The 13,132-nt window shown below is 36.8% G+C and overlaps 1 protein-coding gene across 8 annotated transcripts in view; it reads left to right on the top strand.

The window, feature by feature from the left end:
• Positions 1 to 13,132, top strand: part of CFAP20DC (CFAP20 domain containing) — a 190,244-nt gene that overhangs the window by 135,809 nt on the left and 41,303 nt on the right. For all 8 annotated transcript variants that reach the window (XM_037491908.2, XM_037491915.2, XM_037491944.2 and 5 more), the window contains one exon: positions 6,469 to 6,530. In XM_037491908.2, the coding sequence (XP_037347805.1) occupies positions 6,469 to 6,530 (62 nt within the window). The remainder of the gene's footprint in view (positions 1 to 6,468; positions 6,531 to 13,132) is intronic.

Genomic DNA, 13,132 nt, shown 5'->3' with positions numbered 1-13,132 from the left:
CTGTGGACTGTGCTAGGGATTCAAATAAGGCTTTACTCAGCCTTAAACTGTTCATTTTGAAGGGAAGAAGAGAGTAAACAGTTCACTGTAACTCAGGGTGGTAAGTGAGAATATCAATAAAGACTTTTGGAGCTCATGAGAGGGAGCAACTAGTTCTGCCTGTTGTTTTCAGGGATGCTTTCACAAAGAAGGCTCCAGGTAAGCCAGAATTCAATAATGAGTGCAATTTTACCATTATTTTACGCTCATGTAGAAAGAAAGAGAAATTTCAAGTCCTGAAAAGGGATAGAATTAAATCTGTGCAGGTGAGAGTGGAGTCTCTCTCAACAAGATAACCTCCTTTTATTATCTTTCTCCATCAGCTTTAACAGAACTTAAAATGAGTTTTTGCTTTTCTTACCATCACTACCCACCCTGCACCCAATATTCACACAGAACATACTCTCACCACACTGTGGCTTGCCCCACTGCCCTGCCCTTCAGGTCATGCTTTGCTGATGATCTCTCTACCTTCAGACCCTCTGATCCGTATCTACCAAGAACACTCCTTAACTTCCAAGAATCCAACTGAGATCCCACTGCTTCATGACATCCTTCTTAACCCGCAACCACCCTGCACAGAATTATTTGTTTTCTTCTCTGGGCTCCCATTATTTTCATGCTTAAAAATAGCACTTACAATTTCAAGTAACCATTGTTACCAGTATCCCCCAGGCCTGGTTGTGAGCCCCTGGAAGGCAAGACCGTGCACAGCACAAAGGTTGGCATGAGGGCACATTTAATCACTGCTCTCGATAGTTGTCAGTCGTTGGTTGAATGAATTCATCAATAATATGAAAATTTTCCTTTTTTGCACTAAAATAATCTTCATCAAAATTCCTAAATAAACATCAGCTTTGTTTAAATAAATCCTGAGTGGTGCAGATAGTATTTTACATTTAAGATTTGATAAATGGATATTAAATGGGAAAATCTCCCTCTGGGCAGGATCTGATGACCAATGGTAAAAACAGGAGGTCTGGACGGGTCACATTATGTTCAGCATCTTCCTAACAGCTTCGCACGCGTTGCAGTCTGAAGCCAGAAAGTCCATGCAGAGTAGAATGCAGTCTTTAGCAAAACCTATTGTGTTTACCACAAGCTGTGATTCCTCAGCTTTCTTCAGGATCTGTACAATTCAGAGTAATATGTCCTGTTTAAAAGGTGTTTAGATATAATAAATTAGTCATTTAAAAGTGTAATTAAATGTAACCATATTTCTCATAGCAAATTGGCTTTTGTAGGCATCTCTTGCTGAATAAATCAAGCCTACTGAGAAATCCATTGGCCTTTGACAGACAAATTTTTCAAAGTTTCTAACTTAGAACCAAATTCAATTAAAACAATACTTTACAACTTCTGTGGAAAACAGACTACAAGTAATCAATTTTGGAGGGTTTCTCTAAAGAGTAGTCCTCATGAGATTTGTTTCAGAAGTGGGCTCTAGGCAGCCTTAGGAAAGGAATTAGATGTTAGTTATAATAGATTCTAAAATAAATATATTTTAGTGAAGCATTTTGATTGACAATAGCATAAAACCAGTCGTGTGTGTGTGTGTGTGTGTGTGCAGTGAGGGGACCCACATTTTAAGGAAAAGAAATAGGCATAGCTATTAATAGGCACAGCTTCATGTGATGAGCAAAAGAATATGGATTCTCCTTCAGCCAACCTGGGCCCAATCCAGTCAGTAGCATGACCTCCTATAAAATGGGCAGAATATTGGCTTGGTGAGAACCTACTGCACGCATGGCATGTAAGTGCATACTAAGTCTGCTGCTGACAGAATAAGTGCATACTAAGTAAGTCTGCTGCTGACAGAGTTAAGTGCATACTAACTAAGTCTGCTGCTCCTCTAAGGTTATTCTCCTCAAAAGGCCACTTGAGTGATCAGAAAAACATTTCTAGGACATTTTCTCTTTTTATGACCACTAAGGGCTAGAATGGGGGACAGAGGTTCTGTTGTATTTGTTTTGAAGTAAACTTACTAACATTGGAATCCATACTGATCCCCCTCAGAGCTTCACTATTAAATTCCTTGATTATTACAGTATTTCAGTATCTCCAATCCATCTCTAAACAGGCTTCAAGATATGCGTGCTTTATGTGCATGCCACCTTATGAGCAAATGCCCCAAAACCGTCACTCCTTCAAGTTAAGAATTCCCATTACCAGGCCTCCCTGGTGGCTCAGTGGGTTGAGCACAGCACTGTGAAACTGTCCACAACCTCTGCAGCATGAGTTTGATCCCAGCCAGCCAGGGAGATACCCACATGGTGCTGCAGACTTCTCCTGTCTCACCTGCTGCTCCCCTCAGCAGTGTTTTCCGTCAACCTGCCTCTTCTGCTCCTGCTCTGTCTCTGGTGAATCCTCTCACCCTCCGCACCTCTGGCCTATACCCCAGTTCTTGTATGCATAAATAAATAAATCTTTAAAAAATAATAAATAAATAAATTGTTTTTTAAAAAAAGAATTCCCATTACCTAATATGAAGTGCATAAGTCTCCTCAGCTTGTTTAAAAAAAAAAAATTATCACATGCATCCATCAAGATGGCACAGTACAGAGCATAATATTTGAAGGAAAAAAAGGACTTCAATAAAATTACAAGCATATGGTGAGGTTCTCAGACAATTTATTTATGGTCTTGATTAACCTTGCAACATTATTGCCATTTTCCTAGGTTTTCCATAACAACATAAAAATATTGTCTTTACCTTTAACACGGCGGGATTATCTCATCTCCTGTTCTTTTAGTTAGCCTTCACTTCTCTCCCTCACCCCAAAATTTCTAACAGCTTGATCATGGAAAAGCAGAGCTTCTTGTGCTTAGTGGTAGTAATTTTTTATGAGTGCTGTTTTTCCTGGCATTTGTGCATAGCAACAGCGCCACCCAAAGGACTAGGTCCCCAGTTTCTAAGATCTAATCCTTTTCTTTGCTCTATGGCATGTCAGTGCTTTACAGGATGATTGCTACCCGCCGTGTGTCCAGTATGTAATATACTGGCATTTCAGGCTCTTTATAAGTTAATAGGTCTTAATTTGTTGTGATCTACAGATTCATTAACTTCTCAGCTCTCTTTGGGTGTAATGAGTATTCCTTTAATCCTCCCGAACTGAAAAGGTAAGTAGTTGACTGTGCTAAGCTGCAAATAAATCAGATGAGCAGATGTTCTTATACCACCATAGAAATGATATACGAAAACTGATATTAGAGTCAGTGTAATATCTGTGCTGTCAGGAGAAAATATTGAAATGTGCGAGCTGTTCTGTGTTTAGTGACTATGAAAGTCACTCCATGAAATAAACTTTCCTCATTCTCATAGTATTATCTTTTTGTTTGTTCCAAATTTAGTATTGTGGCAAACTTATTTATTTTAATTTTAAATATATACTGACAAGTCATGAGAATGAAATCAAAAGAATTTAATTTATGTAAGAAGATAGTCATGTATTTCAAATAAATGCATTTCTGGACCAGTTCTTTTTCCCTGCCATAAACGGTACTGAGTTTGTCGTATTTGTTATTCAAAATCTTAGGAATTCCCGATAGGTGAACCATCCCCCCACCTGGATGAAGCACTATAACCTAGTGGGTAAGAGGATAAACTGTGGAATCAGACTGCCTGCGTTCAAATTCTGGTTCCACTGCCTTCTGGCTGGCAGAGTTTCTGAATTTCCTCTTCTGTTAAGTGGAGCCATTAAGCCTATCTGTTTCACAGAATTGCTGTCAGGACCAAATCAGATACTATCAAAAATTTAACAGAGTAAATCCTCAATAAATTTCAATCACTGCTATTATTATTATTGTCACAGTTATTTGTAGGTGTTGGTTGTTATTCCTTTGCCTCCTCTTATGGTATTCTTTAAATATGGCTGAATTCCAAAATCAAAAAATGAATTTTTAAACTTGTGTTTTCATGGGATATTACCTACATAGTAATCAACAAAATAAGTTTATGCTGCCTAGATGTAGAAATATATCTATTTCCTTTTGTGGATGGGGACATCTGGCTTCAGACAGTCCATCATATTGCCCCCAACCCCATCCAGTGTGCTTGGAGAGCTTTTAGAAACCATTAGGCACATTCTCATTCATTTTCATTTGGGCCAAGGAACACAAAGACTTAGTCCAAATGAAAGCTTTCAAAGAATCAAAACAAAGTTATGGGACTAAACTATCTTAAAAGAACTTTTTAGCTACATCATTGCCATAATCCTGTCACTGAATCTGATTATAAAATTGGGAGACATGTATAGAGTAAGTAATGTGGGATCACCCAGTTTTGTGTGGCACCTACTCCAAAGGAAGACTTGCTTCCTTCCCAAACTGGGTCATTAGCAGTTGGGGTTTATAAGTCAGTTTGTAGCAGCTATATTTATAAATCAGAATGCTCCACCATTGTTGTATTATTATTATTAAAGTTAAGTGAGTGAGTGAGTGAGTGAAATGTTTTTGGATACAGCTTGGTAGTTAGTTTTCAACAGTAAAAATTAAGGAGTAATGCATTCAGACTGAGTCCCATTGCCTATAATTATTTTAACAGAATTTTTTGTTTACCCTTGTATGTATTCATGTCAGCAGTCCTTACTCCTTCAAAAAGTTTCCACTAGTTATTTCTTTTTTGTTTTCTAACAGTTAAGAATCACTGTGGATATGAATCTTTCATTGATTGCATTCGCTTTTACTCCTTGTATCGTTGGATTTATTTATGTAAGCATGAGCAAACATGGAATGGGGCCAGTCTGTGTAGTCTTAAGTGAGAGCTAAGTCACAAATGAGACAGGATTCTGTAGCCATTTCTGTTCTCCAGAGAATGCAGTTAGTCATTTGAAATAAAGGTCTGGGGCAGGTGTAAATAGAAGTAATGGTATAGAATTAAGAAAATGACTATTTGGCTGAATATCGGGACTATGATGTTTGGAGAGTTATGGAAAGACCACTGAAAGTAAATAAGCACAAGTCCACTGGAGGCCTGAGTACAGCAGAAATACTAGGCGAATGCCAATGAATGTATTATCAGTAGTATTTCTGCAGCAGTGCGAGTTAGTCAGTTAGGCCCTTTGCTTGCTAATTTCTTTTTTGCTGTGAAATAATAAAGCCTAAATCATAGAACTAAATTTCACTTGCAAATTGCCGACAGTCTTATTTCTCCAGTGAGATCAAATATGTCTTATGACATGTTTTTCCTTCCACTGTTCTCCCAGCTGTTGTTTCTTATTACTGAAATGGTGATGCATTGATATTGGTTCAATTACCAAAGTATCTGAGTACATTTAAATTCACAGTGCATCACAGATAGGCTAAGTGACTGTGATTATCAGACAGGGTGTTTGATTTAAATTAAAGGAACACTTCCAAGAGATTATTTATTGGGAAGACAGTTTACTCTGAAGAATTCCCATCACCCACATCATTAATATTTTAGGAGGCATTTAAATCAGGAATATGTGGAAAATAAGGAATGTGTGCTCAATATTTCCAGGCACCTCTGCTGCACTGTTTTCCCCAGTTGAGATCAGCCCTGTGGGGCCACATTATGGGTAAGAAAATCTTAATACCATCCCCATTGGGTAAACAAATAACTGAAGTCATTCGAATGCAATTCAAGACCATAAACCAAATTCCAACCTTTAATAAAATGAAAATCTTAAAAATGATTTTCATATTACAGTTACATAGCTGTTAACTATATAAGAAAAATTGAGCTGATGTTTGAGAAGAAATTTGTATCAAATATGGTAGAATTTTGTACTTTTATAGTACAAAAGAAAAAGATCAAGATCTGTTGGAGACAAGTGTTTAAGGCTAAATGGAATGTCATTGTTTAACTGTGTTTTGAAATTGACTTTTTTTGTGGAGGGAAAAGTTGAGATTTCACATTTTTTATTAGGTTTTGGCGTTGTTTTTTTCACTTCCGTGATTTATGCTTGAGGTTTCATTACACACTTGGGAAAAATGATCACTCTGACCTAAGATTTACTTGTAAAATTCCATTAATGATAACAGAAGTTACCCTTGCAAGCTTAGTAACATGGAGATATAAATATATATTCTATATCTCTAGGTCTCTGGGTTATTGCTGATATTTGTTATGCAGCATTAGTTCCAGAAGATACCTTGTTTTGATTTTGCTCTATCTGGAAATATCAACCAATGTTAACTGCATAAAAATTTCACAAAGAGAATAATTCCACACATGAACTTTAATTATACCATTGATGCTGCCTAGTTGAACGACTGTTTTCTCATTTATATCACTCTGTTATTTGCTGGATCTCCCAAACAGTCATTGACTTTACTTAAAATAAACTCAGCCTCTTCTTGCAGATTGCGTCTTAGGAAAAAATTACAATAATGAGAATGCCTGTGAAAGTATATGTAAAGAGCATTATGCTGATTAGTCCCTCACAAATGTTTTGTCTTTTATAGCCTGTCAACCAAGGTCGTCACTATCAGAAAGAAATGAATCCACCTTCCCCTTCTAACCCCAGGTAAGAATCATTTATAATCTAAATGGTTTTGTTTAAAAAAGTTTATTAGAAGATTTTTCATTTTTCTTGGTTCCATGAAATTGTTTTCTAAAACTTCCAAAGAGCTTCCAATGTTCTTTAGAAGTCATCATTTGGTCTACTTCTCTTATTCAGACTATGGTCTTGAGATCCACAGTTTACATAGGTTTAAGTATCACCTCTGCCTTTTACTAACTAGGTCTTTGAGCATGTCATTCAGTAATTCAGACATAGATAATTCCTCAGAGTACTTTGGCGAGGATGAAATGAACTAATACATGAAAAATTAATTCTTAACACATAGCAAGCTGTCTTGCTTTGTTCTATTTTTGTAGATATTTTAATAAGTATTTGGTATTTAGTGTATTTTAGAAATAAATCTTTTTCATATATAGCCTAGTGTCTTTAAATTTATCTAGATAGCTAATATGAGTTCCCATGGTCATTATCTTTTTTCATAATTTCAAAACTATTTCATTACTTCAAAAATGTTATTGACATATGAGTTATGTCGATGTAGAAAAACCTCATTATTTTAGGCTCATTCAGGACAAGCAAATCTGAATTATATATTATATATTATATATATATTATACATATATATGTGTATATATTATACATATATATGTGTATATGTAACAATATGTGCTAAATGTATGTAGTATTATATGGCTTTCTTAATAAATAGCTAAATAAGGCAGCTTATCAGTATAAATGAGTTATTTCTTTATTACTATTATTCTATGAATATATTGAAAATTAATCTATCTTGAGTTCCACCCACAAGGTCTCAGTCATTGTAATGCATCTCATTATCAAGCTCTCACCTATACTGTGGTTGTTCCATGAAATAGCCCATAGAGCCAAGCATTGTAGCTTGGCTCAAGATGTGATATCTGTAACACAGGTTCTGGATTAAAAGCCCCTGGTAGTGGTATCAAAAACAACTTAGCTAGTATTAAGAAAGAGGAAGAGATGGAGAAAGGAGGAGAAGTTTGTTTAAAAAAAAAAAAAACAGGACTGTATAGGGCTGTGTCCTAGAACCCAAGGGCAGTTAAACCTCAGGAGGGGTCTGACACTGGTAACTGGAAAGTGGGAGGCAGCCACACACTATTCCAACTCCACCTCTGCTTGTATTCTCCTGTCTGCTCCATTCTTCTCTCTGAGCACCAGCTTTCTCTGCTTCCCAGTCACGTAAGGCTGATGACAGCTCTTGAGTTCATGTATTACAGCTTCAAGTGCAATCTTAGATTGACAGACTATGTCTGGATCCCAATTCCTATTTTCAGGGGGTGAGAATAAGATGGACCTAATTTAGGTCACTCACCTATTCCTGGTCCAATCAGCAATAAAAGTAAACAAAGCTATGTAAGACTCACTTAGCTACTAGGAGACTGCCTACTTCGTTTACAGGACTTTCAGTGGGACCCAGGATACTTATGACATACATAGTATAAATGTTGTTTATTAGTAATCTTTTCTAAGTGGACTTATACATCTGATCTATTCATTCTTTCTTTTTTTCTAGTAGAGAGAATTCTCCCTATCATATATACTGTTGACCCTTGAACAACACAGGGGTTAGGAGCACTGACCACCAAGCAGTAGGAAAATCCATAAATAATTTATATAAATTTAATATTTATATAATATAGAATTTATATATTTATTTGTATAACCAACATCCCTGGTTGATGGAATCTGTGCTTGTGGATAGGAAAAAACTATGGATAGGAAACTTACATATATACCGTGCCAGGCAGTTCAAACCTATGTTGTTCAAGGGTCAAGTGTGAATACAGGAGTTCAAACTTGAGATTGTAATTGCAATGCATATAAAATGGTGTTTTAACATTCTTAAAATCAATTATCCCTTGATATGTGAATTTGTCTCTTGCAAACTTGCAACTCTAGAATTGACTACAAACTCTTTTTGTCCATTAGTGAACTTTCAAGATAACTAGAAATCCAATTTTGGTCCAAATTATAACAGTCAGAATTTGTAGTCTGAATGAATGAAAGTGATAGTAAGAAGTATTAAAAGTAGAGCTCTTTGTTTCATTAAAAGGAGAGAGGGAGCCTAACTCTCATCCTAATTCTGCTATTAACCTAATAAATGATCTCAGATGAACCTCTCAGTCTGTCCTGACCCCATTTAATAATATGAATACCCTCATGTGTAAAGGAAAGGGATTTAAGTTACATGCTTTCTGAGAACACTTCCAAATTTATGATCCCGTGTCTTTAATGAGACTCGTTAGAAGCTTTACATCCAAAAACCAGTTTCACTATCAAAGGGAACACCACTCTACATAGAAAGCTTACTCCAAAATACTGGATTAATTTTTAATTGATATTTAGGTGTGGTAGTATGTGGCTTTAAATATTTCTTTTAAAATGTGATTCCCAAAGATGGAATGTAAGAAAATTCACCAACTAAAATATGTATTTTATTTGGCCAATTAAACTTTCATTCATGTAGGAAGAATAAATTTACTGTTTCATACCATAAAAGTCAAATTCTAAAGCACAAAATAAAATGCTGTCAATCCTATTTGCCGGCAGGTTATCCACCAGTTTCCTAGAAAATTGTTAGCTGTTCAGAAAACCTACAGATTATATGGCTTGGCTCTGGGCTCATAAATCCAGAAACTTGGGAAATTGACAGAAAGGCATTATTGGGCCATAAATAAAAAAGATGATGAAATTATGAGGTCAGCATAGATCATTGTATAAAAATGGGATAAATTGAATCATGTAATACACATTAATTTAACTCAAAATTGAAAGCAATGAATCTTTTTAAGATGTGTATGTATTATATTTCGTACAAATAATATCCTATGCTTTTAGACTCTACAGTACTTTTAAAATTAAACTTTTAAGTTAAAAGGTACTGTTTAACACACATGAATAAATATTTCAGAAATGAAAAGATAATCTTTAAGTCTACTCTTGAAGAAACAAGCATCCAACCTGAATCCCGGATTGAAAGTTCAGGATATAGAGGCTCTGAACAATACTCGAGAAGCAACTGAGCTCTTAATTTCCTGGTTGTGATGAGAGTAATGCAAATATGTGAGGATGGGGAACAGTGTACATGCAAGACCACCAAGGGGGCTGTACGAAGGTGCCCTGTGGGAGGTAAAATGATCACATTAGCTTCACTGAAACACCTGCATCCAGAGTAGAAGCCACGATTTTCAAATTATGTATGTTCATACCCACATACATACATCGTCAACTTTAACTTCATTAATGTAACAGAGCAACCAGCATACCCCAAAATCTCTCATTTTGTTCTGAAAGATTTTTATTTCTGCAACACAATTACCTTCTTAGTTTTGTGTTTGTGATTAAAGATAGTATGTAATCCACAAAGTAGGCAAATCTGGGTTTTGAAGAGTTGACTCTAGGATAAAAGTGGCTAAAACACTGCATATATTCATATATTGTTTTCCTTGGAGTAAAAGAATTCATTTGCACTCACTGGGCAGTGCTTGACATTGGATGGAGGTGGGATAGAGCGGTAATGACTTCCTGAGAAGTGTACTAAGTGAAATATACAGCGTGGCTCACCTACCATATTCCCTTAAATGTCTGCATTTACAACAAAGCCATTTCCCAGAGTTGTTCTTGCCAAGCATGGGTGTGATATTTCCCATTATTTTTGCCAAACATTTCGACTGATATTCAGGCAGCGTCTGAGACACATGGGGCTCTTGCTCCCAGTGTCCACTCCACTGCCTCTTGGGGTACTGACAGCCTTTATGACAAGGTGCAGAAAAGGCTAACATAATCTAATACAATTTAGAGGATTGTCGGGTAGGAGGAAACAATTTCACAGTTCATTCATGTTGAGAAATGTCTCCTAGCATATTTGCTGCCAAACAGAGCAAAATGGATGCTGTGTTTATTTTCAAATGCCACCTATTGGTTTGTGGGGTTCAGAGCTGTCCCTCAGGCACATCCATTTATGTGTTTATGTATTTTCTTCAAAACAGCTCGACATTTTAGCTCAAGAATGAGTTTTATTTTTTTAAACAGTAGAAAAAATATGAGATTAGTAATATTCAGCTAGTGTGATACATATGTAATAAATATACCTATATATTAATTAATAGATTGCTTACCATTTAAGTAATTAATTCTTGACCACTGTTTTTGTTAGGAAGGGGTTTTAAAAATAAGCTGTGATTATGTTCTTCTTGTCTGTTCATATGAATGGAATCGATAACCAGTCTTTTAGTTCAAACGATTATACTTGCTACTTTTATAACCCATGGAAAAGTTAGGGAGAGGTGGAAATGTAGCCCAAGGGCCTTTAAGTTTCTAAATATTTGTGCAAATAAACAATATAGAAAGTAATTCTGGAATGCCCAAACAGTAGTAAGTGGCATGGTTTTCTAAAGTGTTGGCTTTGTGATTTATCACTTAATCTGTAGTTTTTTAAATGTCATTGCAGATTGTGTTAGGGCCTGAATCCTTTGTAGCTTTGCCACATGTTTGTGTGTTATAAACATGAGTATAACTATAATTATCTGATAAAGCCCTGTAGACATTGACAAATGATTAATAACCACTAACCTCAGTTTACTCTGGCTCAGCCAGTCTGACTGTGAGGCAAGCTAGCCTATCGTCCTAACCTACAAACTCTACTCTGGACTGATCACAGTGGCTTCATTTTTCTTTTCTCTACAAATGCCAGGGGCTCAACCTGATGGACATCCCCTCTACGGCTTAAGCTTCTTTCGTCCCAATACAAAAGAAGGAAAATGTATAAATAAATTATACATTTTCATTATACAAATACAGGACTTACATGGCCTGCTTCTCTTCAAACACTAATTTTGAATTATTTTGAAAAGAGTAAGTCAGATTTTTGACCAATAGTCTTCCTTCAAACCAAAACACAGTGGAGGATTTCCTGATTATCTACACAGTTTCCCTAAACATAATATGATTATTGTTTTCAGTTACCCATTTTTGTATTAAATATTGATGGTTTGTTTATAGAACCAGAGGCATCTATTTTTTTCTCTCATTTCTTATTAGCTTTAGTTAGAAAAAACCATAGATCTCAGTGCCTCTCATTTCATAATCCTATCGCCTCAAATTAACATCTGCTTATTTGAAGGGAATGTTTCTCCATATTCAGAACTCTGGGGTCTGGTTCAAGCTCCTTGACTAAAAAACCTGTTAGGCTATTTTCAGGTTCCCAGGGCAGAGTGTTACCTGTCTCTCCTTCCTGTGGTGGCCAACACAACCTTAGGTAGGAGATCTATCAGTATTTGAACTGAGTGTGGGCAGCATGGCAGGAAGGAGTAGAGGTATGACCAGATATCATGGAAAAATGACAGTCTTCATCCTAACTGTTAACTAGTTAAATTTCAAATTTTTTCCTAAGTCTTTGCAAGAATTGTCCTTTCCTTTTCTGAAAATAGGAAGATGGTGGTATCTCTTTATGACAACCAGATTAAAATTATGTTTTTATGATAGGGTCCTGTTTGAACAGAGCTTAAAGCCAATTTCCACGCATAGTCTACTCTCTTCCAGCCCAGAGACTCAAACACACTAGTAGCCACTAAAATAGCCCTAATCCTTAATGCATAATAGAGTATTATTACTTATACAAGTTATTTAATAACTTCCATATTGCATGCTGGAAGTTTTATTTCCAGTCCTGACCCTCCCCTGAATCCCTACTGATGGAGCTAACCTGTCTAAGCTGCCAACTTGCATTGAGTTTCTAATGCACACCTTGAAGCCAAGCAATCAAAATACGACTTAACCTTTCTCTCCCTCTACATACCTGTTTGTTCTTCAGTCTTCACATCTCAGAAAATACCATCATCCCTTTCCACTCAAGCCGGAAATCAAGAATGATTCCTGGTTTCTATCTCAAATTTCCAGCCTCAGAAGTTGTCTGGGTTTACCCTCCAGCCATACTGTATGCCAATTCCAGCCATTAAACTCTTCACTGCTACAGGCCTTGCCCAATTGCCATCATCTCTAACCTGGACAGATGCCATAGCTTCCCACCTGTTTTCTCTGATCCATTGGCCCCTACAGTCTGTTCTCCACACAGCAGCCAGACTGGTGTTGTTCCACATAAACAGGCATGTAAAACCTCTCAAAGTCTCTCTCATATGCATAAATAAATAAATCTTTTAAAGAAAAAAAAAACCTCTCAAAAGTTTCCCACTGCTCTTAGAATAAAATTGAACACCTCACCTGAATGCCCCCTTCTTCTCAAACCACATTTCATACTATTGTGCCTTTGATTCAGTATGTATCAAATGCCATGGTCCCCTCTTTTTCTCAAACACTCCCACTCTTAAGAACTTTACATGAGATGGCCCCTCTGTCTGGAGTTTTCCTGTCCTAGAGGGGGCAGAGCAACCCTCTTCTGTCATCAGGTCTCCATCTAAATGTCATCTCAGGGCCTCCCTGGTGGCGCAGCAGTTGAGCGCTGTGCTGCAAAGCTGCCCACAGCCTCTGCAGCGCTGGTTTGATCCCACATGGCACGCCGACCTCTCCTGCCGCACCCGCACCCGCTGCTCCCCTCAGCTGTGTTTTCAGTC

The sequence above is a fragment of the Talpa occidentalis genome, unplaced genomic scaffold, assembly GCF_014898055.3.
Source record: "Talpa occidentalis isolate TD23 unplaced genomic scaffold, MPIMG_talOcc4v2.1 talOcc4.10, whole genome shotgun sequence".
NCBI lineage: Eukaryota > Metazoa > Chordata > Mammalia > Eulipotyphla > Talpidae > Talpa > Talpa occidentalis.
The sequence above is the reverse complement of the archived record's forward strand: the minus strand, read 5'-3'. Positions and strand labels throughout refer to the sequence as shown.